We start from the raw sequence: 25357 nt of genomic DNA on the forward strand, positions 1-25357 counted from the left end.
CCCCCAGACTTTTCTCTCCATGTCCTTGCCCCCCGGCACTTCCAATTGTCTAGCAACTAACTGTATTTGGGCATTCCCTGTCTTCCCAAATTATCTTTACTCTTCTTCCTTACTTCTTCATCCTTCTCTTGTTTTATTCCTTTCATTACTTTTTGTTCTTTTATTTTGCAAACTCACCTGCTTCCTCAGTGATCTTTTTAAGATCCCATATGTTACAGATTCATGAGGATGGAAACATTCCTTTAGAGCTGGGCTGACCAATGTGGTAGCCACTAGCTACACGTGATTATCGAACATGTGAAATGTGGCTTGTCTGAAATGAGACGTGTGGTAAGCGTAAAACGCACACCAGATTTCTAAGACTTAGTACGAAAAAAGAATGTAACATATCTCATTAATGAAGGATTGATCACACGTTGAAATGACAATATTTTGGCTACACAGGGTTAAACAAATGTATTAAAATTAATTTCACCTATTTCTTTTTACTTTTTTAATGTGGCTACAAGAAAATGTACAAGTACACTGCCAGTACTTAGAATTCCACTGTCAGTGCGGCTTTAGATTGCCGCTATGTCTGTCTTGTTTATCTCTCTATAAGTAGCTGAAAGACTGTGTTAAAAACCATTGGGTTGGAATGTCCCCAAATTAATCCTCCGTTTTTCTCTATCCTGACGCACCTTCTCAAGTCATTCTCATTTTTCCTTTTCTTGAAGAGGCTAAAAGAAAGGGTAAATTTTTCTTTTCTGACTCAGAAGTAGGCACAAGACAAGCACAAAGACATTTCGGTGTAATGGGGTCATAAGAAAAACTGAAAGGAGGCGTGCCTGTCTGCAGACAGTCTGTTAACAAAACACAGCACTATACACATCTGGACAAGCTTCAGCCCATGGGGGAAGCAGCCACTTTCGTTACTCCACCTTTAGGCACTGCACTCAGAATTGCTTCTTTCCACTTGAGCGGAAGCAAGCTTGACGCCGGAGCGAGCTGTGAGGAATTTTGCTTCTCTTCCTCCAGACGTGTCTTTCGAGGCTCACCGTCACCCGTGTTACGAGAATGATAATGAATACACGTAGCACGCTGACAACAGCGAGCACAGGTGGGAGCCCGGGGGATCTGCTTTGATCTTGGCTTTGCTACCTGCTAACTCAATGGCCCTGAACGAGTTCCTTCACCTCTGGGGCTGCACCTGCTAATCTGTAAAACAGGGATTACAGGGCCATTGCCTCTGATGGGTCAACACCGTGCCTCTGCACCTAGCCATTCTCCACCCTGTTTTTGAAACCTGCTCTGCAAATATGATTGTGTCCATGTCTTTTGCTGAAGAAATTTTATTGCTCCTCTCAAGCCTCGTGAAAAGAGCATCGAGGGGACCCCTGGCCTGGACACTTGACATTTGTCTGCTGCAGCCTGTGGGAACCCGAGAGAGTGGTCTCTGACCCAGACTGGAGAACTTTCAAGGTGAAGAACGGTGGCTTGCAGAGTGTGCCCAAGGTGGGAAGGAGAGAAGGCTGGTGAGAAAATGACTGCACCAGAGCACATGCAGGCAAAGGACATCTGTGCATTTCCTGCACACCAAACCAACGGAGAGAGAGCCATCTTAAAGGGACTTTGCCCAAGAGCATGAAAGGAGTCCCAGCTCTGAGGGACTGCTTGCAGAATTCAGAAAACCAGCGCTTGCAGAGGGAACAGAAGCAGCTAGGGAGGTTCCTGCTGCTGAGGGATCTTTGAGGAGCCCTTGGATGTGACCTAAGCAAAAGGGCCGGCTTTTACACACTTGTCAACCCCCAAAAGCAGCCCTAGAGGTCTCCCTTCATACTTGGAGGATGAAGTCCCATAAGCTTAAGATGGTTTAAAATTCCTCCTTCTCTGGCCACATTTCAACCCCTTTCCCTCACCAGCTGTACTAAATTTCTTTGGGTGCCTGAACTCATCTCTTTTTGCTGGGCTGAGGTCTAGGCTGGGTCCTGTCTGGGAGCCTCTGGTCATCACTGAGCAGTTCCCATTCCAGGCAAACTGTTCCCAGGCCCAGGGGGTCATTAGCGAAGTAAAGGTAAGATGCCCCTTCTAGGAACAGCAGCAATCGAGACTCACATAATTCAACAAGAATCTGTGCTCATCTGCTGTATTAACCGGCACCGTGAGGGGAAATTCAAGTACATGGAACACAGCAGCTTCCACGTTGAGCCCACCATGTTAACCGGCCTTAGTTAGCTTAAGGACTAACTCTGGAATGGAAGATGGAGAGCAAGAGGGTGAGGTGGGGATGGAGGAATGAGATTATTCTGTGTGGCATATATGAATGCACACCAATAAATAATGAGGTGTTGAAAGAAGAGAATGAAAATTAAGTGCTCAGGGCACTGAAAGAACCGGAAGGATCATTTTCTGCCTCAAGAGTTTGGGGTGGGCTTCATCCAGGAGTCCAGGCTCTGAGGACTGTCCCCAGCTGGCTATGGGAAAGTGAAGGGCCTGGGAATTCCATATTTAGAAATGGGAGTGAGTGTTAACTGGGGTGAAGCATTCAGGAGAAAAAGTTGGATTGGTAGATGAGGGTGGATTGTGAAGAACAGGGTGAGGATGCCAGGGTGAGGGAGCTAAATGCCCGTGGGAAGTCCATGTAGTGAAAGAATGACTTTGAGGAAGTGTCTCAGCACATTAAAGCTATCACTCTTTTTCGTGTTGAGAGGGCCAAAGTACCCACATCAGACTGTCTCAAGACAAGGGAGGAGTTAAGAAGGGAGACCAACAGGGAGAGAGCTATCCCTTTCCCTTTTTCACAAACTCTAGGGACATGTTACCAGCACGTTTTGATTGTTTTTTTTTGGTGAGGAGGATTTGTCCCTGAGCTAATGTCTGTGCCAATCTCCTGCTATATTTTGTATGTGGGACTCTGCCACAGCATGGCTTGATGAGTGGTGTGTAGGTCTGCGCCCTGGATCTGAACCTGCGAATCCCAGGCCACCAAAACTGAGCCTACGTAATTAACTGTTATGCCACCAGGCTGGTCCCTAACAGATTTTGATTTTAAAATAAAATCTTTATGGTTAGATAAGATTTTTGAGTGCTTCAAAAGTTTTCCCTTTGTGGAGGCCAATTGGAGGCTCTTGCCTAGGTATTCCAAGGGAAGAATTTAGGTTCCATCTCCCAGAAGACTAGGATATCAGCCCAAGGTAAGCCCAAAGTATCACCAGTGCTTTACTCACCTACACACCTGCCCACCCCCCACCCATCATCCATCCCCCATCCAGCAAACATTTTTCTGAGCACCCACCCATGTGCCAGGTCCATGCTGTGTGTCTAAGTTGCAACAATGAGTAACACTGCGGTCTTCAGTGTATGTCAGTGTGTTGGGGTTGGGGGAGAGGACACAAGAATGGCAACATTTAGTTAATTGTCACAGCTGGGAGATGAGTACCTGGGGGTTCATTATACCATTTTTCTGCTTTTGGTATGTTTGATAACTTCCCTAATAAAGTTAGGAAACTGTCCTTTTCCTCAAGCAGGGAAGCTAGATTTGATGGACGCCTGTATCACAAGGCAAGTTCAGCTTTGAAGTTACATGCAGGGCGTTAGTGGAACAGAGGTCCTTGGGGCAGGGCGCAGAAGGCGCTCAGGAAATGCCCCTGGTGGAGGGTAACTGTCCTCTTAAAAGTATTTGCTCAGAGTGAGTAAAGAAGCCGAAACTCCAGGCGTGCCTTGGCTTCAGGCTGCGTTGGGAGGTGCTAACAGGCCACGGCGGGGAGTGGGGAACCAGCTTCCACCACCTCGCCTTATCTACCCGTCTCTTGCTTCCCTTTGCTTAAAGACAGCATAGGGGAGTGGATATTCAGGTCTGCCTGGCATCTCCTACTACGTGCCAGGGGCTGCACCAAGGCTTCGGGTGGATTCCGCTCGCACCGTCCTACAGAGGGTGGCACCGGGAGTCCGAGGAAAGCCTCAGGGCGTGGGGAACGTGACACGCTCAGGCAAGGGCAGTTCAGGAACCCAGTCCTTCCAATCGCAAGTCCTGGAGAAGAGATCAGAAATCCGGGATCAGCCGAGGCAGCTCCAAGGCTTGAGCAAGTCACTGGGCCTCCCGCAGCGGACTCAATTTCTCTATCTATAAAAAGGGCACAGTCAAATCTTGTAAGGTTTTTTTTGTTTTTTTGTTTTTTTTTTAAAGGATCAGGGATCTTTACTGTTAAGATCCTGGCACGGAGCGGGGGCTCCATAAATGGCAGCCATCATTCTCGGCCAAGTGCGGGCGCATCCTCCCGGGCGCCCCGCCCGCGGGCTCCCTCGGGACAGGCCGGGCCCGCCCCCGCGCCTCCGGGCTCAGGCGCTCGCGGCAGGTGGCCCGGCATCTCGGTGCCCACGCCCCGAGGCGCGCGGGGAGCGCGGGCGGGTGGCACGACCGAGGTTCCCCCGGAGGCTAGCCTCCCCCCCTCCCCACGCCCGGCGCAGGTGAGGTTTGCGGCCCAGGCCACGGGGACAGCGACCTGGAGAGGGCGCGGCGGCCGGGAGCGGGGTCCCGGGGGCGCCCCCCGCCCGGCGCAGACTCACCCGGGGCCGGCAGCGTGGGGGCCGCGGGCTGCGCGCGCTGCGGCCGCGAAAACCCGGCGAGCGGATCGGAGCGCGCTCGCAGCCAACTCCTCCGCGGTCCGGCCCCGAGCTGGGCATGCTCAGTGCGGCCGCCGCGCCGCCGGCCCCAACTCGGAAGCTCGCGCTCCGGGCCGAGGGGGCGAGGACGCCGGCGGCGGCGAGCCGGCGTCGCCCGCCGCCCCCAGGCAGCGGCAAACTTCGCGGCGTCCCCGGAGCTCGCCCGGCCGAGATTGATCGCTACAGATCAAAGCGAATCCGGTCCCCCCCATCCCACCCCGAATCATGGAGGCTGCGGCCGCCCGAGTGCCGCCGCCGCCGCCGGCCCCTGCCCACTAGCGGGGGGCCAACAGGTAAACTGCTGGGGGTGGGGGGAGGAGGAGGGGCGGCCGGGGGAGGGCGGGGGGCTGAGGAGCCCGAGACGCCCGGGGCTGGCAGCCCCCCGTCGGCGCTCACCGCCCACCCTCCTCACCCCCTCCTCCCGGCCCCTGGAGGGGCAGCAAGGGGTTAAGTCGGCCCCGCGCCACCGTGAGCACGGCCCCCTCCAGCCGCCTCGACCGCCAGCTGCGCGCCTCGGCGCCTGCCCGGAGCCACCGAGGGGACCCGAGCCGCCGATGCGCCAGCGGAGCCCGGCGGGCGTCCAGGAGGCACCGGCCGCATCCCTGCCTCCTCATCCCCTCCAGGCCTCGCTCCCTCCGCCCCGGCCGGGTCGGCGCCCAGGTGGCGGGGTCTGCGGGGCGCGTGGCGGCGGGGAAAGGACCCCTGCCGAGGTGGAGGGGCGGGGGCGGGCCGCTCCGCAGTCCCTTCCTCGGGCGGGAGGGCCACCCTCGCCTGGGGCGAGCACTTGAACCACCCGCCTGGGCGCCAAGAAAAGTTTTTTTCCCCCCCGTGCCCCTCCCCCACCCCCACCCTGCGCTCGGCTGGGGTGGGTTTGGGTCCATTGGTGAAAAAAGTCACACGTTCCCATCAGCTGCTCCTCCCCCTGGGGACAGGGTGGGGGGGACGGGAGGCAAGGGCCGCGGAGGACCCAGGCGGACCTCCAGCCCCTCCGCCGCCGCCCCGGAGCGCTGCGTCCCGGGGCTCCAGCGCCGCCGGGGACCCGCCGAAGGCTGCCCCATCCGTGCGAGTCTGCGTGCCGGGCAGCGGCAGCATCCAACCTGCTTTCTTCCTGCCTGCAGCGCCACAGCGAGCGAGCGAGCGAGCGAGCGAGGAGGGGGAGCGAGGGAGTCTGTCTGCAAAGTGCTGCTCCCTGGTGCTCAGAGGCGGCTGCTCCAGCTCCAACTCTCATTCATTTCGCCGGTTAACATGAGAGATCATGGCCGCCTTCGGGCTTCTCAGCTATGAGCAGAGGCCGCTGAAACGCCCCCGGCTCGGGCCGCCCGACGTCTACCCGCAGGACCCCAAGCAGAAGGAGGTAAGGGCGCCGGCGGCCTCCCCGGCAGCCGAGACCGCGCTCCGCAGCGCTGACCCGGGGCCAAGTTGGCCCAGCGGGCATCGCCGGCGCTGCGGGGGAAGGGTCGGGGGGGGGGCGCGGGCAGGCGGCTGGGGCCGGGCTAGGGGGCCGGGGGACCCCGGCAGCGCAGCTCGAGCGGCTGTCAGTCCCCGCGCTGCGCTGGGGCGCTCGCTCTCCGGGGGCCGGGTCGCCTCCCGGTTCCCGGGCCTTGCACTGCGCCGCGGGCGCTTCGCCGTCTCCTTCCTTGCCGAAACCCTCCTGCTTGCTCTCCCCCGCTTCTGCTGGTTTTATTTTCCTCCCCGCCGCTTCTGTAAATCCTTGTAAACTTTTTGAAAAATGTTGGAATGCAGTGCATCCGACACAGGTCTTGCGTTTTGCGCCAGTAGAGCAGGGACGGGGGGGTGGGGTGGGGGGAGGGAACTTGTCTGTTCAAATTTTCCAGTTTGGAGTGGAAGTCCTTTTTATCCAGGTGATAAATATTTAGCTCTTTGAATGTACTTTTTTTCTGTAACCCCTTTCCCCTCTAAAAATCAATATTAAGGGGAAACACTGATTTTCGTCCCTAGAGGCGATTGGCTTAATCGCTGGAGGCGGTCTTGTGTATGTAAAAGCAGGCAGGTTACCTTGGAAGGGAGTAGTTCGCAGGATTGCTTATTTCTTTGAATGAAATTAATTGGAGAAACTTTGCTTCTTGCGCTCGGTAGGCCAGCTTCTATGGCTAGAGTAACCATGGCATTTTGTAGCCATGTACGTGTTTGTCAGCAGTTAACAAGTAATTATGTAACAACTCTCCAGTTATAATGATCACCCTTGGCTACACAATTTGCCTAGGGATTTGCCCTTTTTTTTTTTCCTTCTTTTTATCACCTGCTACCCAGCTGGGCTTTCTGAGTTTGCCAGCTGCAGCCCACCCATCCTGTTTCTTCAGCTAAACACCAAGAGAGGACATTGCAGAACTTCTCTTGCTGGAAATCTAAAAGCCTTCTATTAAAAGTTTACAGGCCCACTGACATCATAGAACCAGCTTTAGAAAGAAGGCACAGGAGGGCTCTCTAGGACTTCTCTTTTGACAGATGTATCTGTTTCAGCAATAGAGGAAGAATGCTTGTTCTGGCTAAACTGTTCATGTTTCTAAGAAATAAGGAGTGACAACTTAGCTCATTAGCTAATGTCTGAACCTCCGGGAGCTGTTCAGATTGAAACTGAGGTTTTACAGGTAGCTATCAGCAGAGGCTTGACGTTCAGATTGAAACTGAGATTTTAGTTGAGGTAGCTATCAGCAGAGGCTTGACGTGAGGATAGGAGTTGGTGGGGCTCTGCAGATTTTGCTCCCTGCTACTCCCACCCAGAATAAAGTTAATTGTTAAGGACTAGAAATAACAGACACCAAAGACTAAGTGTAAAGAAAGTCAATAACTTAAAAATTAGTGGCGGGAAATTCTTAAAGTTTTGCTGGGGACAGAGACATTGGTTGGCTGGTCTTTATCATCTCGTAATTAATGTCTTGCCACATCTGTCCAGAGGGCAGCATAATTGATAGCATCTCCCCAGTTAAGGGATGGTGGCCAGAGATGCCATGTGGACTTACATAGCATTTATTCCTCAGGTCCACTGTCCTTTAAGATTGGGGCCTTTATGATTCTGGAAAAAATAATTTTGTGTTTTAGGGTGTCACAACATTCAGTAGAATTCTAAAACTGGAAGTGATCTCAGAGCCTACTTTTTGTAACTTCCTTTTGACAAAGTGAAACTGAGGCCCAGAAGGGCTTACCTGCCTTCATCAGGGTGCTGGTGAATCAGCAGAGCGGCTGGTTTGTGTCGAGACCAGTACTGTGCTAAGGATGATTTCTGCTAAATCGTGTTGTTCTGACATTATTCCCTTTCCCCCAAGGCAGCCAACATTTTCTCTCTGGAGCAGAGTCAGAGTTAGGTGTGACTGTAGCCAAATTTGAGTACAGTATGGAACAGGTGCCGGGCAGTGCTTGGGTGGTGTGGTGAGCAGGGTTGCACAGGCTTCGGTTATTTATGTATTACCTCAGGATTGCTGCCTGATCCTTGTATCACCTGCACTTTCATTCTAGTGTTTTCTTTAACTTTTTTTTTGGTGAGGAAGATTGGCCTTGGGCTTACATCTATTGCCAATCTTCCTGTTTTTGCTTGAGGAAGATTGTCAGTGAGCTAACATCTGTGCCAATCTTCCTCTACTTTGTATATGGGACGCCGCTACAGCATGGCCTCATGAACGGTGTATAGGTTTGCACCCAGGATCCGAACCTGTGAACCCCAGGCCTCTGAAGGTGAGCGGGTGAATCTAACCACTATGGCACTGGGCCGATCCCCTCTTTATGTTAACTTTTAAGAAACTTTTTGTTTCCTAAGCAGTAACACACATGAAGTCATGGGTTTGATGTGTATATATCCTCCTGGTGGAAGCTATTCTCATTACTGTAGCTATAACTTTGATTGTTGGTGTTAACCCGTGCAAATAGTGTTCTGAAAAATAGCTCCCAGGGGTAGGGTGGAACCCTTGAATGAAGACCCCCTGCAGAGGACCAGGGGTGGAGGGAGCTGGGAGCTTCAAGCTGCTTGATGGATTGGTGATACTCATTTGAGAGCTTCCTGTGCATCAGCACTCCACGGGGATGTAGTGTATATTGTGTTATAATACTTCGCCCTTCGTAGACTGTCCTCAAGCCTTGAAACCAGGGAATCAGAAAACTGGGAGTCATCCTGGATTCTGCCTTCTCCCTTGCATCCCGTAATACATGTCAGAATATCTTGTCCAGTTTCCAAATATATTTCCAATCCATCTTCTGCTCCCCACTTTCACCAATATGCCCAACTTCCTTTCTGGTTCAGGTTGACTTCTCTCTGCCCCAGGGCCCTTACACATGCTGCTCTGTCTGCCTGGACACCTGTCTGCTATCCACCCCCACGATTCGACCCTGCTCTTTTCACCTTAGCCTGGGGTTAGGAGGGAAGGCTCTGGAGCCTGCCTGCCTGCCTGCCTGCGTTTGAGTCCTGGCTCTGCTGTTTACATGCTCCTTATTCTTCCTTGTGCCTCAGTATCCCCTCTTGTAGAGTGGGGATGAGAATACTACCTACTCCATAGGGCTGTTGGAAGCTTATGTGGATAATCCACGTAGAGTGCCTGGACTAGAGGATTCCACATGCACATCTGCTCTTATAAACTATGGCCAGGCCTGCCTCCTCTTCATCCTTCGGGTCTCAGCCCAGCCCCCGCCTCAGAGGCCGTTAGTTTGAGTGTGTTGCTTGAATTCTGTTTATTTGCATGTGGCCATCCCCCACTGATGGGTCAGATTCAGAGGGCAGGAATGAGAGCTGCTGGGGCATCATTGAAGCACCTGGCGCCTGGTGCGGTCAGCGCCCCGGAGGCTGAGGGCTTGAGTACTTGCTGGAATGTGTGAATGAAAGTAGGAATGAACGAATAGAAAGGAAATCTGGTGACTGAGGGCTGTTAGGGAAAGTCGAGGTTAAGACAGAGATTATCCTTGACGTCTACCTTGGAGGCCACAGGCTGAAAGTGAAATTAAACCCTAGAAGTAGGAGGACTTACCCCGGGGTAGAAGAGGCCTAAGCAGCTGAATGGTAAATATTTTCAGGAAATCAAATTAGTTAGTAAAACAGGTTGGGACAGTAGTGAGATTTCCAGGCATCAGGAGCCATAGAGCCCCCCCAGCAGGGTCCTGAGGGGAGGGTGGCCTGGTGTAGTGCAGAGGTTGCTGAAGGACAAGTACAGCATGACTTGGGAGGGGAGGAGGTGGGAGAGGGGCTGGGGTAGGGAGTTTAGGTGGCAGGGGGGCGGGGGGGTTGTGGTGGGGCTGGTGGCGTCTGCACGTGGGTAGCCCAGAGCAGCGGTTCTCAAACTTGACACCTCTGAGTCACTTGCAGGGCTTGTTAAGAACAGATGGCTGCGTTTTTCAGATTCAGTGGGTCTGAGGTGGGGCCCCATGATTTGCATTTCTGAGAAGATCCCAGGTGATCTGCTGGGGCTGCCAGGTCGGGTTGGCCCACTGTGGGAACTCTGACCTAGAGAGGAGGCATCCAGTTCTGCAGTGCTGGGGAGTTCTGCCAGGTGGGCGGCAGGGTGGGACGGGCATCTGTGTCTCTGGCTGAGCTGCTGCCGTGGGTTTATCAGCCAGCCCAGCCAGTGCCTGGTGGGTTTTTCCCAGAAGTTGTACCTCTCTCTGCTCAGATCTCAGGGATGAGTCGAGAAGTCTCAGTCCCTCTCCAGGCGCTTCCCATCACACTTGGGATAAAACACACACCCCTCACCTCAGCCTTCAAGGCCCTCCCAGTGTGGTTCTTGCTCACTTCCACAGCCACCGCCTGGAGCCCGACTGCCTGGCTTTGAGTTCTGCTCCGTCACTTACTGCCTGTTTCACTCCTATCTCACTTGTGGAATGGGGCTCATATTTGTTCCCACTTCCCGGGTTGTTGGGAAGATACAATGAGATTTGGGCATGCCTGGCACATGGATGTGCTCAGTACAGGTCAGCTGCTGTTAGGATAACCTCTCCCTCATTCAGTGACCCTGGGGCTTCCCATTGTACCCCCAGACCCTGCCCTTCGAGACCTGGCCTCTGGGCCTTGAGTCGCCCCTTGCCGGCTTGCTCATCTCCCTCCTGGCTGTGTGGTGGGACCACTGGCCTACTCTTCTTCCAACAGGCCCAGCTCTTTTGTGTCTTGGCTCCTGTCCCTTGCTGCCCCTGCCGTCACGTTTCCTGTCATTTGGCTCCTAGAGCCTCCCTTGCAGGGAGGCTGTCCTTGTAACCCATCTTCCGTCATCCCTGGTAGTCTGTTATCTTGTGTCAGTGCTCCGCCGTGCCTGTTGCTGTCTGGGTCCCATCCTCAGGTTGCTCATTCTCCCTGTGGTCTTCTGTCCACACTAGGATGTCACCTGCCCGAGAGCAGGGCTTTGTCCGTGGTGTTCACAGTGTGAACCGCCAAGTGCCTGGGATCAGATGAGGTGCTCGGTAAATAGTTCTTGAAGAAATTAATAAAATGCAGAAATAACTCTTAATGAGCAATTGTGAGTATTTATAACATTTAACTGTCCCAATGCTTGTTTTATTTTGGTAAAGCCTGTTAGCTTTCTTGTTAGCATCTAAACTCTTAAAACACATTAAATGCTTATTTTAGAGACAGCTGGGGAGGTGGGGTGAGGGGAGGTGGAAATTTGCTTCTTTATTATCTTGGAGAGGGAGGATGTTGATGAAGCTGCCTGGGAGAGAGGACAGGTTGACCAGTTGCCTGGGGGACCAAAAGACAGAGATGGTTCGGGTGAAAGCTTCCCTGGGATTAATTGGCCGGCCCAGGGCTGCAGACCTCAGGGAGGACCATGCGTGTGGTTAACTCTGCCTCAGGAGACTCAGGCCAGAACCAGTGCAGGAAGCACCGGGTCGGAGGCCTCGCTTCAGCCTGCTGCTCACAGCAGTGTTGCCACCCATTCTTATGGCCGAGGAGGAGGAGCGGAGGTGGTTGTCATTTCTCAGGGTCTGTCAGCACCTGCAGCAGACTTGTCAAAGATGCTGGTTAACGACGCAGACACAATGCCCCATCTCCACCCCAGACCTGCTGAGTCAGAATTTCTGGGAAGGAGGCTGAGGAATTTGCATTTTAAACAAGCTTTCTAGGTGATTTCTGAACATATTAAGTTGGAGAACCGTTGCTTTAGTGTGTGTCTTTATCTGTAGAGAACGTTGTAAACCAGACCCCCCCTTATTCGTCCCTGCTCCTGCTATTTGAGGTGGTAGAGTCTTTAGACACATAGACTATTTGAAGCATTAGTACCTTCTGGGACAAAATAGTGCAAGCGAGTTTAGCAACTTTCCCCCCTGAGGTGCTGTTCTGGTAGCTGGGTCCCAGCGTGGGCTTGTTTTCTGTCAGCTGTGCACGCTCAAAGCAGAGAGAATTCCATGCGTTGGTCTTGAAATATCCGCAGCTCCCTCCTGCATGCACTTGGCTAAACGGGGGCCCAGGACAGCAGAGTTTTCTTGTCCCTCGTCGCACGAGGAGGGTCTTTGAACTTGTTTGGGGCAGCAGAGTTTTCTCTTGACTGTGGGCCTGGGCTCTTTGGGGACTGTTAATGGGAAGGTTTTAATTTGGGGTGTAGCCACTGTTGCCCTTTAGCTTGTTGGGTATTTCACTTAGGCTGGCACCTGTGCAGACGAAATGTGATCCTTTAGGAAGTGGGAGGACCAGGAAGTGAGGTCGGAGAGGCCAGCTGCGTTGGGTGAGCACTAAGTAGGAGAAGAGGAGGAGGAACAGCGTCCCAGGATTTTAGTTGAAGCGGTTGTCAGTCCTTCTCGTGCATGTGACTGCACACGTGAGCTATTAAAAGATAAACTGAGGCATGTTAAAATTTTAGGAGTTTGAGCAAAAACTGATTTGAATTGGGCAGCACCAAACCCAGCGGTGGTTAGAAGTTCTCTGTCAATGGAAGCTGGGGAAAGATTTTCATAGAGAAAAGGTGGAAGCGAGGTCGGGAATGATGCCTTGCCTGTAGCTTGAAGCCCCGTTGGCTGTTGGTGTTGGTTGACCTTAGGTTTTGCTCTCGTAACTGTGAGGCCTTTACTGTGAGGTTTTGGTTTGCTTACGTAGGCGCCATGGCATTAGAGCCACCTCAGTCTAATGGCCTCCTAGTTTAATTAACAATTCCTCCCTTTTGGTCATCCTCTCGTACAGGAGAGATTGACTAAAAATTTGGTATCAGGGCCACTCACAGTCACTATCAGAGCCAAATCGCTCTTGTCTCGTCCTGAAACCCATTGGTTCTGATGTCAGATCCCTGGAAGGATTGCTTTTGCCGTGTATCCCGTTGTTCATCTTGTTTCAGTTTCTCCAAGTGCAGAGATGTGCTCCTGATGGCGTGAACGTGCGTTGAAGACCTTTGGAGGATGTCGTGCACCAGGGAGACTGCACTGGTGACTATTAGGAGGATAATCCAGGAGACTGAAGTACTCTCCTCAGCCAGGGCTCTCATGAACCAAACCAGTTGGTATCAAGTAAATCGAAGAATGTACCTGAAGGGGCATCAGCCTGTTTTAGCCAAGCGGCTTTATGTTAATTTCTTGTATTTGAGCTTCTACAGTATCAGAGGGGTTGATCCGGGTACAGCAGGAGGTATTTGCTATGGCACAGGCTCTTCTGTGTTCAGCCAACAAGTAACCGAAAGCAGCTCCCTTATCCAAAAGTGCCTTAGCCAGAGAGCCTGGGGTCTTTGGTTGTCTAGCCGTGGCCTTAGCGTTAGACTCAGTGGTGGTTGTCAGAGCTAAGGGTAAGTTTCTAATCATATGTTCGCTTGTACTAACTCCAAGCTAAGGAAGAAAGGACCAGCCAAATGACATCTGTCCAGAGGGGTTAACATGCGCTGGTAAACTTTTTGGTTGATAGTGTAAATTCAAGGGAGTGGACCAATGTTGAGTTTTTGAGTTATTATGAAGGCACAGTGGAATAGTAAATACAGCAAGTGCACAGTGTCTTTCCATCCTCCAGCTGTCAAGACAATGAGTTGCCCAAACATAGGGGGCATTGCCAAAACTTTTACACAGAAAGAAGAAACTAGGAGGTGTACATAGGTCTCCCTCATAAGTGTTAGCATTTATCGTCGGTGTGGAGATGTTAGCATCATTCAACAAGACTCAAATACTGTATTATCACATGTTGAAAGACCACCTACATGTGTGGGCCTCACAGCCAGCCCACAAATGGTCTGATTTACACTGGCTGCTCTGCCGTGTCTTTGACGTGTGTTCAGTGGATCTCGTTTTCCCATCCCAGGGTTGGTTAAATTGAGGCAGGGATTTGGGGGTCTGATGATTAGTATTTTAACTTTATGAAAGGGATCTGTGGACCTACAGTGGCATTTGGGATTCCAGTGAAATTACTTATAGGGTGAACTAAGGGTCTCTCCCTTCGGGCACTGATTTTGGTTTAGCGTGACCAATTCAGCAGTTAGTTAGGTTTCTTGCAGTGGCTGCTGTTTGTGAAGACCTAATTACAGTGTTGTCTTCCCATGCATTAGTAGAAGAAGCAGGAAGCATATAGGCAAAAAGGGTAAAGGTTTTATCCTGGAGATGAAGATCTTGATCGGTGATCTTGGGAGAGCTGTCCACCTTAAGATATCATCTACTTCTGGGGAGGAATCTCCCTGGTCAGTTCTAACTTTACATCTCCGGCTGGTATGCAGCTCCAAGAGTCTGGAGGGGCCCTTTTCAATTGGGAGATGTGGACCCAAGCTTCAAGTCCCTGAAGTTTGGCTGCCATCTTGGTGGTGACCAGAACCTGGTATGGTCCCTTCCAAGGAAGTTCAAGGGCAGTCTTTCTTAGGTGTTTCCAGAAGACCCACTCTCCAGGTTCTAAGTTGTGAAAGGTTCAACCATCTGTGGAAGAGTCATGGAAAGCTTCCAGGTAAACCTGGTGGAAACACACTTTTTCATAATGCATTAAAGCTTTACAATACTGAGTCATATCAGAATTTATGAGTACAGGAGACACATGTGGTTCTATTGTCAAAGGCCTAGTCTTCCTGTCACTGTTTTGTAAGGGGTTAATTTGTGCTTTCCCATAGATATTGATCTAACTGCTATCAAAACCCATGGTAGAACTTTTGGCCAGGGCAGGCCCCTTGATTCTGTTAATCTAGTTAGCTTTAGTTTTAAGTTACCGTTTGTCTGTTTGACTTTACCAGATGACTTAGGATGGTAAGGACAATCATAATGCCATTGTGTCAACAGCGCCTTATTTATTTATTTGTCTAGTGAAATGAAGTCCCCTGTCACTGGAGGTTTCTTTGGGGATACCCCATAAAGGAAATATATTTTATAAAAGTTTCTTAGCTGTGGTTGTGGCGTCAGCCTTTCTGTATGGGAAGGCTTCAGTCCATCCTAAGGATGTGCAAACAATTATGAGAACATATTGATAACCCGTTGTGGGAGGCAGTTGAATGGAGTCCATTTGTAAGTGTTCAAAAGGTCCAGTAGCTGGTGGGAATGCTCCATCTAATACCTTAGTGGTCTTTCCATGGTTATCGGTTTGACATATCAGATATTGGTTGTAAACCAATTTTGCGACCTTGGAGCAGTCACCCCACCAATAGTTATTCATAATTTGGGTCCTTTTATCTGTGCCATGATGAGTTGCAGAATTTTTAAAGACTCAGGAAGAACCAGGCGGCTGTCCGGGCTGTCAGTGGGTCCTTGTTTAACATTAAATTTGCACCCTTGTTGGTCCCAACATTGTTGCTCCGGCTCTGGTACCTGATTTTGACTTTTATATAGATTATCATAAGTAATTTGTTTAGAATCGATCTTAGGGAGTTCAGTGAAGCTGCACATTGCAGCAGTTTTAGTGTGAGCTGATGGAGCAGGCAAGTCTGCTAGGGCATTTTCCTGATACTCAGGTTCTGTTTTGCTAGTGTGAGCTTCAGTTTTAATCATTGCAATTCACTTAGGCAGTAGAATGGCAGAGAGCAGTTCATTTACTTGGGGCCCATTTTCGATTGGGGTTCTGCTAGAATTGAGGAACCCTCTCTGTTTCCATAACATACCAAAGTTGTGGACCACCTCAAAGGCATATCTGCTGTTGGTATAAATGTTTCCTGGTTTTTCTTTGTTTGGCTGACAAGCCCCAGTGAGGGCATGTGGTTCTGCTTGTTGAGCAGCCTTAACTTGGGGAGGATTCGCCTTTCCAATAGTTCGTGTTGACTTGTTCCAGCATATCCTGCTTGGTGTTTCCCTTCTGCATTCTTAGCATAGGACCCATGGAGAGAGTATCAAATCTAGGTTTTCTAGTGGTGTGTCCTGAAGTCAACTCAAGGGGTCACTCAGGACGTGATGCCACGCCTACACAGTTATGGTGATCTGTACCTTGGTCAGGCAAGGGGAGCAGGGGAGCAGGGTTGAGCAAGTTGCAGCACTTAAGACAGAGGTTAGAAGGTAAAAGGAGAAGGACGTCATACGATGTCAGCCTGCTGCTGAAGAATGTAGAGTCTGGTTGGAGTGTAGTAGACGTGACATGAGCTGTTGTGATTATTGCTCATATCCTAACACCGGTTCAGCTGAAGCTTCCACCAGCTTAGCTGCTGCAACTACTGCTTTCAAGCCGGTTTTTTAATTTTATTTTTTATTGAGTTCATAATAGTTTACATCATTGTGAAATTTCACTTGTGTGTTATTATTTCTTGTTCATCCCCATGTAAGTGCTCCCCTTTACCCCCTGTGCAAACAGTTTGGCTATGTCCTGGCTACGGGGTCTAATTGTCAGCTATAGTGGGTAGTAGGTCTGTGTTTTCCTCCACGCTCTTGTTAGAATTTCTGCAGCCTTGTTATCATGCTCCGGGACAAATAAGGTCAAAGGTTAAGTGTGACCTGGGAGCCCTAGGGCTGGAGTTTGTTGCAGGGCTGATTCTAATTAGCGAAAGGCTTGCTCGTGCTTGTCTTCCCAGGGTAAGTGCTCTGGAATTGAGTTCCTTGTAAGCTCATACAGGGGAGTTGGGATCAGAGAAAAATTTGGAACCCAAGATCTGCAATATCCTACAAGTCCAAGGAAACTCCTTCATTGTTGTTTAGTGGTAGGTCTGGGGAAGTTTTGGATGGTGTTCATTCTTTTAGGTGGGAGGGAAATGCCTTCTGCGGTCAAATCGTGTCCTGGGTGGTGCACTTTCTCTTTTGAGAATTGAAGGTTTTCCTTGGAGGCCTCATGGCCCTTCTAAGCTAATCACTGTAATAGGTAAATCAAATCTGTTTCTGAGTCTTCCCGTGTAGGAGAACATGGCACTAAGTCCTCTACAGATGGCATGAGTGCAGAGTTCTTAGGCAACTGTAAGTTTGCCAAATCTTGATGTAAAACCTGTGAAAAATAGGATGAGGCTTCAGCGAACCCTTGTGGCGTTATAGTCCAGGTGGACTGTTGGCTTTTCCAAGTGTAGGTGGATACGTATTAATTCTCCTTGTCAACCAGGATACTAAAGAAAGCAGAGCACAGATCCACCACTGTGAGCCATTTTGAGTCTGTGGGTACGTCAGATAATGAGGTATTGGGATTTGGAACTACAGGGACCCTTGGGAATCACAATTTTATTGATTGCGTGCAGTTCCTGGACAAGTCTCCAGCCTCGTCCGTTTAGGTTTTTAATGGGTGAGATGGGGTGTTACAGGGACTAATGCCTGGAATTGTAAGTCCTTGTTTAATTAAGTCTCTCCAGGTGGTGAGAGCCCCAGCATGCCTTTTGGTTTTGGTGGATACTGAGGCTATCCAGACAGGGGTTTGGGACGATCTATTTGGAGTTTTATGGGTTCAGTGCTCTTAGTTTTGCTTATGTTGGTTCAGCAAGAAGCCCATAGGCATTCCGGCACTTCTGAGAGTTGGGGTTTTCATACTTTAGAGTCTCAGCTTCATCAATTCCTGCTTGCAGAGAGCAAACCAGCTCAGGTTCAAGAGGGTCAGGAAATTCCAGGATCATTTCTCGCCTGAGATTTTATATGACTCCTCAGTTTAGAAGGCGGATCTTGTCCTAACAGGTTTACTGGGCCAGTGTCACACAGAAGGAAAGCATGGTTTCCCGAAAATGGCCGCAGTGTCATCCGGACTGGTTTAGACGCAGGTGCCCTTTGAATTTGGTTAGAAACCCACTACAGAAACACTCTCTTTACTCTGGGGCTTTGCTGTTTGTGAAAGTGGGGATTAAAGTAGATAAAGTGGCTCCGGTATCCGCCAGTACTGTACAGGATTCCCCATTAATTTTTGTTTTAGTTGTCCCTTGCTCATTTGGAGGTATATGGGGAGCAATTTACCGGAGGATCCCTCAGAGTCCCGTCAGTGCTTAGTATTATTTTGGCGATCCAATTTTTTAAGGCTTCCCTCAGTGGAGGAACAGTCTAGATTAATAGGTGGGGGTCTGTTGCACAATGGGTTCAGCAGGGGGCGTTCCTCTTTCCAGGGCCCTGGTTGTTTTCAATGAAGGCAGACGTTTCGGGGCGCAGTGTTCCCGAGTGAGGCCTTCGAGGTTCTGGCTTGAGCTGTGTATGTGGGGGTCTTCTCAGGCCTGGGAGACATTGTAACTGGAGGGCCAAAAGTTCTTTGGCTCTTTGAGTTTTATCTTGCTTCAAGATTTTTTTCAAAATTCTCAGCTGGGGCTGTTAATTCAGCAAGAGGGGTGGCTTCCCAGGCCAGCTTGTGTCTCTTGAATGGGCTGCTTAGTTGAGGCTGGAGGCCCCAGATGAGTAAGAAAGTCAGGGGGTTTTCTGTGCCTGCATTCAATAAAGCAAGCCCAGAGTGTTTCACAGAAAGGGGTTCCAGGGGCTGCCCCAGTGGCACAGTGGTTAAGTTCGCACGTTCTACTTCAGTGGCCTGGGCTTCTCCGGTTCGGATCCCGGGTGCGGACATGGCACCGCTTGGCAAACCATGCTGTGGCAGGTGTCCCACATATAAAGTAGAGGAAGATGGGCACGGATGTTAGCTCAGGGCCAGTCTTCCTCAGCAAAAAGAGGAGGATTGGCAGCAGTTAGCTCAGGGCTAATCTTGCTCAAAAAAAAAAAAAAAAAAGGGTCTCCACTCTTGTCTTATAGTCTGAGAATGGTTCATCCTTTTTCCCTTTGCAAGATTGAGTGATAGGCCAGTCAGGCTTTTGAGGAAATACCTTATCAATACTTTGATGTAGGTCTTGGGCTATTTTTCTTGTGTATTTTGGGCCATCCCTGGCAGAGTGATTAGCATGTGGATCTTTAACATGCTCTTGGGATCTTCCCATTTGGCTTCAGCCATCCATTTTCGGGCATTGCCAGGTCCTAATGTCGTATGAATAAATTGATAGAGATTCAGGAGTTCCCGGATTGTAAGCTACAGTTAGAATTCTAAATTCCTCATAACATTTTTGAGGATTCTCTTTAGGGTTTGGAAACTCTTTGATGATGGCCCTAACTTCAGCCTGTGACCGTGGAGGAAAGATGGTTGTATGTGGTATTCCAGTCGCAGTGGAGGGCTTCCCTTTAAAAGGCATGTGTTGAACCTCTAGCTCATCCTCAGGGTGAAAAGGCAACTGGGTAAAGGGATTATTCGGTTCAGAATGTTTAGGGAGAGGGTGGAGGGAAGGAGTGGTCAGGGTCAACTGAGTCAGACACACTTCTTTTTAGATTCGCCATCAGCTTGTGGCTTAAGCTTTTCATTTGCCTTTTGTAAAGAATCTCTTAAAGGGCTAATTTTTAATTCATTTAGTTTCTTAGAAGCTCCTACATAACAATGTAAAAATGCATCCCTTGGTTTTGGGGAAATTGGACCCTTTGTTCCCCAGGGGACCTCGTAGATGAACAGGCTTGTCCACAGTAAAAGTTCCCCACTGTGGCCGCTGTAATTCAAGATTGCCTTTGGTGGGGTTAACCCAGTGGTTCAGAAAAAAACACAGGTTCTGGGCCCATAATTTTAATGTGTATAATTAGCCAGAGTTCCAGATGGAGGAGTCCCAGATTGTTTGGACTGAGAGGAACCCAGTTTTCTTTTTTTTTTTCCTTATTACCTGAGGATTTGCGCTGGATCCAGTCTAGCTTAAGTCAGACCCCGTTCAACCCCAGACCCAGTTCAATTTCTTTTAAGTCGGCTGTCCCTGGCCCCAGTCCAGAGAAAGAAATGCTCAAATAAATTTGGAGAGCTCTCTTTCAAATGCAAAAATTGCAGAGCTCAGATCTGAGAGGGACTCACGTCAACCTCCAGATGCAGCGAGAGAGCGGTGGGCTCCGTGGGCATCTTTGTCTGACCGCTTCTTACTCCTGGGGTCTGTTGGGGGTCTCCTTTGGATCCCACTTTTGACACCAGAACTGCTGAGATAACTGAGGCATATTGAAATTTTAGGAATTTACTTGAGCAATAATTGATTCGAACTGGGCAGTGCCAAACTGGAAGTAGTTAGAAGTGTTCCCTCAATGGGAGCTGGGAAAAGATAAAAGAGTGAAACAAAGTGAGGAAGTGATCGACTGGCTGGAGCTTAAACCCTCGACGGCTGTTTGTGATTGGTTGTCCTTAGTTTTCAGTTCTGTAACCGGGAGGTGGTTACAGGCTTAGGTTTGGTTTGCTTACTAGCCGCCATGGCAGTGGGGCCACCTCAGTCTAATGGCTGCCTTGTTCAATTAATTCAACAAAGTAGAAGACTGGAGCAAGTGGAGGTTGGAAACTCCAAGAATTGGGATGTGTTTCTCCTGAAGCTCTCCTTTGATGAGGCTCTGAACCCCGGTGGGGAGGCTCCTTGGCAGGCTAGGAAGGAATCAGGGAAGTTGGAGGGATCCGTAAGAAGGGTGAACATGATCAAAGGTTCTCCCTGGCAGCGCCCTCTGAGCAGCGATGAAAGTTGCTGGTTGGCTTTGCCCAAAGAAAAGCTGACCTCAGAGTCCGAGTGGGGAAAGCCAGTGGAGGGAAATGATCCAAGGGAGGCGTGAAGGAGGCGCCAAGCCTCCGATGCATTCCTCTTGAGGAGGGACCGTGGAAACACTTGGACTCTTGATTGTCTTTAGATAATTTCTGAGCTGGGTGATGGGACAACGGAGGTCAGTATACTAGCCTCTCTATTTCTCTGTGTTTTGGGAAATTTAGATAATGGAGAAAAATGTCATTATGTTCAAAGTAGCATAATTTCTACTTAAAAAATATATATGCCCACATAATCTCGAAGGATTATCACCCACATGCAAACAGTTGTTATCTCTTTTGCCCTGAGCTAACATCTGTGCCACTCTTCCTCTACTTTGTAAATGGGATGCTACCTCTGCATGGCTTGATGAGCGGTGTGTAGGTCCATGCCTGGGATGTGAACCTGTGAGCCCTGGGCCAGTGAAGCAGAGCACGCGAACTTAACCACTACACCACCGGGCCAGCCCAGTTATCTCTTGAGGATGAGGTTAGGGGTGATTTTTGTTTTCTTTTTTGTACTGATCTGCGTTCCAAGCTGTAACAATAAACATGTACTACTATTGCCGTGGAGGAAATAAAGAGTAATTATTGGGTAACTTTAATTGAGTTTGCAGGAATGGGTCTTTGTTGTTGGTTCCAAGCCAAGCTGGAGCCGCTTTCCTGGTGCAGAGGGATCTTGCAGGGCTGTGTGTGAGTGTTCCAGCTCTGCCTCGGGTGCTGTGTCATCTTCCTCACCTGTGAGCCGGGGAGAATAATACCTAGTCATCTGGAATGTTTTAAATGTGAAGGAGCGTTGTAAACTTAAATTGTCACCAAACGTGAGGTATAAATTCAGTGGTGTGATGGAGCAGGCATGTACCAGCTGATTATTAAAATTTCAGGAGTTCTGTGAGCTTTGTTAATATGTTGGTAGCTTAAAATCTGGCATAAGGGAGTATTTACACCAAGGCAATTGTCACATGCTACAAATTAGCTTTTTGGGGGGCGTTGGTTGTTAAACATTTGCCAGCACACGGCTGATGGTAGTTGTATGTGTGCACTTAGTTGGCTGCTTCATCATTCTTATCCCAGGTTTCCCTTACCTGCTTCCCATGAAAACATTTCTTTGATGAGCCAGATCCTCAGTTTCCAGCCTCTCTTGCAGCCTGGAGTGAACATATGACTCAATTCTGGCTAAAGAGTTTTAATGGAGATTGGCTACAGGACTTCTGGGGAATTTTTTCCTCGCTGACAAGAGCATAGGCACAGAGGGAGAGTGCCCTCTCTTAACGCCCTGATAGCTCCTTAGTTTCCTATCTTTGGAAGAGTGTTAAGAGGATGTGATAGTTGGAGCTAGGGCACCTGTCTTGTGACCATGAGACAACAGGCCTATGGAGGAAAAGCCAACTCAAGGGGAGGTGATTGAGTGACTTCATGAAATTCTTAAGCTACTGAACTGGCCTTGGGACCCTGGGACCACCTTTCCCTGGACTTCTTGTTAAGTAAAAAATAGTTGTCCACATGGTTTAAGCCGTTGTTGAGCCAGTTGTCTATTTCTTGTAGCGGAAAGCATTCTAGTATTGTCATGCTACTTCCCATTTACATTTTGGCACCCTCACGTCATCACAGCAGGAGCCCTTTTTTTCAGAGAACACACACCCCCAGAACGCTCCCGCTCTCTGGCTTCACGAGGATACAGCAAGAGACGGGAGCCCCTGCTTCTTGTCCGTCAGGCAGCGCGTTCTGCCCAGTGCCCATCGGAAGCTGAGGGGGATCGGAAACGGCTCCTTTCTTTCTTTCCATTCCCAGCAGGAACAGTTTTGGTGGGAAGAGAAGGCGAGCATGTTCTGTTTGGAGAGGGAGATTCTGTGGGTCTGTATCCTTTTAGGGGGAACCAGGTATGTTTAGAGCTAGAAGGGACCGTAGAGATGGGTTGTCCTTTTTCATTCAGTACAGAAGGAAGTGGAGTCCCAGAGCGGTCGGAGTGGCCTGTCGAGGTGGATCTGGGCAAGCACTGTGTGCCCGGATTGGTCCTTGTAGCCTTACGTGACTTCCCCTCTGTGTGCAGCCTCCGCTTCTGGTAAACACCCTCACGTTGCCCTGGCCTTGAGAATCGCTCTGCGTTTTAGGGTGCCCAGTGCCTCTGTGAGAGTTGGGGACTGCTTACCTCACCGTTGGATCTTCTCAGAGCTTGCCGGCATCTTGTGTGGTGTCTCCTGGGCAGAGGGATGATACTCTGGAAGCTCAGGCACTCTGATCTTTGTGTCTTAGGAGGAAGGTTCCCAGCCCTTAGCTATGGCCTCTGGCGTCGATGGCTCTGGCGTTGGCATGTGTGGGCTCTGTGTGTTGGGGATCAATCCTGTCTGGTTTTGGCTGTCTTGGTTGAGATATTCCTTTATCTATGGGTAGCTCTCTTGGAGGTGCAAACACACAAGCTTGTGCCAGTTGGCAACTTCCAGGGAGCAATGCTTACGTGACATTCTAAATAAATGGATTGGATGCCCCTTAGCTTTGAACTGCTGTGGCCTTTACCTGAGAAGAGGAGAGAGACTTTAGCCCCTGGGTTTTGTTTTCCATGTTTTGTGGATGCCAAACAAATTTAGTCATTCACCAGGATCATCGAGCACCTTGCAGGCCCTTTGCCAGCCATGGCTTCATGAGGACGGGGCCAAGACCTTTATTCCCACCTGTGTCCCTGGCTTCAAGCACAGTGCCTGGCCTGCACCTATGACTCAAAGTTTCTGTTATGAATGAGTGTAAGAATAAACAGATGATGGGAGCATTGAGTATGGTCCTGGGTCCCCAAAGACTTCAATACAGAGCAGTGGCTTTCACCTGGGGGTGACGCCCCACCTCTCTAGGGGCATTGGCAATGTCTGAAGACATTTTGGGTTGTTACAGCTGTGTGTGTGTGTGCACATGTGTGTGCATGTGGATGTGCGCATGTGCTACTGGGACCTAGCAGGTGGAAGGCAGGGATGTTGCTAACGTTCTCTGATACTCTGGGCAGCCTCCCCACAACAAAGGATTATCTGGCCTCAAATGTCAGTAGTTCCGAGGTTGAGAAACCCGGCTCCAGAGGGAGGGACAGACCTGTAAATAAGAAATACAATGTTTCAGATTTTCTTTGAGAGGAACATACGAAGTGGGGCGGAAACAAGAGGAAGTGACCAATCTTTTGACAAAACCTAATAGAGGGAGGAGGCTTTTGAGTCTGGGACTTGGAGGATGTGTAGGAGTGGACGGGGCTGAGGACCTGGAAGGGCATTAATTCCAGGAGGAGGAGCAGCACGTGTAAAGGGCTGCAGGCCAGAAGGAAGGTGGGGTGTGTAGGGGAGCTGGGTAGGAGTGGGATCAGGTTGTGGGGCCTTTATAAGCTGTGTTGAGGCGTTTGGTATGGCGGAGGCGATGAGGTGCCACTCCAGGGTGTGAAGTTAGGGGGGTGAGATTTTAGATGACTGAGGTTTGCAGTTTGAGGGAGCAGTGGCCCTGAGGGTCATGCTGAGGCAAGAAGACTCACGATCCAGGTGGCCACTGACATTCCAGGCCTGGGGCTGGGCGTGTTCGTTTCTTGTGGCTGCCATAGCAAGTTGCCACAGACCAGGGGGCTTAAAACAACGGAACGGTGTTCTCTCACAGCCCTCCAGTCCGAGGGGAGTGTCAGGATGCGCGCTGCCTCTGGAGGCTCCAGGGCAGAATCCTTCCTTTCTTCTTCCCGCCTCTGGTGGCCCTGGGCCTTCCTTGGCTTGTTTGTGGCCACATCAGTCTTGTTTCTGCCTCCATCTTCACGTGGTCTCTGTGCGTCTGTTCTTCTCTGAGCGTGCCTGATAAGAACACTTGTTATTGGATTTAGGGCCCACCTGGATGATCTCATCTCAAGATCTTTAGCTCAATGACGTCAGCAAGGACTCTTTTACCAAATAAGGTAACGTTCACCGGTTCCAGGATTTGGTGTGGATGTCTTTGGGGGTTCATTTATTGACCTACTGGGCTTGGGAAGAAAGAGGAGGAGAGGATTTAAGAGAAGGTTATTTGGATGGCAGAATTGACAAAGCGGATGTGTGAGGTAAGAGAGGGACAAGTAAGGAATATACCAACATTTTTAGCTTAGGACAGTGGTTCCCGAACTTTCTGATCTTAGACCCCTTTACAATCTTAAACATTATTGAGGATCCCATGGAGCTTTTGTTTATGTAGGTTATATCAATATTTACTGTAGTAGAAATTAAAACTGAGAGATTTGACAAATATATGTTAATTCATTTAAAAGTAATAAACAATTTCATGTTAAAAATGTTTTTTATGAACAATAACTTTTTCCAAACAAAAAAATTAATGAAAAGAATGGCATTATTTTGCATTTTTGCGAATCTCTTTCATGTCTGGATTCTGATATCTGACTCCGCATTCAGTCTGTTACAGTAGGTTGTTTTGGTTGAGAGAGATGAAGAAAATCTGGCCTCACACAGATGCATAGTTGGGAAGTTCTTGAGAACCGCAGAGTCCTGGCTGTGGAGAGCTGCTGACTTGCACAGTTGGCTAGGCGGATGGATGGTGGTCCCCAAACTAATGTGCCATAAGGGAGTGAAAGAACTTGCTTAATTGTTTTCCGTGGGAGGGGAAGGGAGGGGAGAGGTGGAGAGGATGAGTTCATTTCTGAATGTTTTCAATGTGAGATGCCTCTGGGGAATCCAGGGTGAAATGTATAGTGGTGGTGGACATCTGGGTTTGGGTGTGATGTGTTCATAGGTCGCTGAAGTCATGGCTGTGATCACCTGTTGAGTGTGTGCGAAGACATGGAGGAGCTGGTGGACTCTGAAGATGGAGCTTTCCAGGGCTGGACTTCCTGGACTGTGCCAGCAGGACCTCTGAGGAGGGCAGTTAGGGAGATGGGTGAAGGGTGATGAGCAGCCTGAAGGAAGCGCC

General features: G+C 49.9%; 1 protein-coding gene and 1 long non-coding RNA gene across 31 annotated transcripts in view; one reads left to right on the forward strand and one right to left on the reverse strand.

Moving 5' to 3' along the window:
• Positions 1 to 2111: 2111 nt before the first annotated feature.
• Positions 2112 to 4662, reverse strand: LOC139076030 (uncharacterized). The gene is made up of 2 exons (XR_011527255.1): positions 4546 to 4662; positions 2112 to 4009 (listed from the first exon to the last, which is right to left on the reverse strand). It is a non-coding gene; the product is annotated as an uncharacterized lncRNA (long non-coding RNA).
• MED12L (mediator complex subunit 12L) overlaps positions 4657 to 25357 on the forward strand; it is a 315757-nt gene continuing 295056 nt past the window's right edge. For all 30 annotated transcript variants that reach the window (XR_011527248.1, XR_011527249.1, XR_011527252.1 and 27 more), the window contains exons 1-2: positions 4657 to 4934; positions 5760 to 5995. Coding sequence is in view for 24 of the 30 variants with exons in the window: in XM_070576341.1 (XP_070432442.1) it covers positions 5897 to 5995 (99 nt within the window). In the remaining 6 variants the exon portion in view is untranslated. The remainder of the gene's footprint in view (positions 4935 to 5759; positions 5996 to 25357) is intronic.

The sequence above is a fragment of the Equus przewalskii genome, chromosome 15, assembly GCF_037783145.1.
Source record: "Equus przewalskii isolate Varuska chromosome 15, EquPr2, whole genome shotgun sequence".
NCBI classification, from domain to species: Eukaryota; Metazoa; Chordata; class Mammalia; order Perissodactyla; family Equidae; genus Equus; species Equus przewalskii.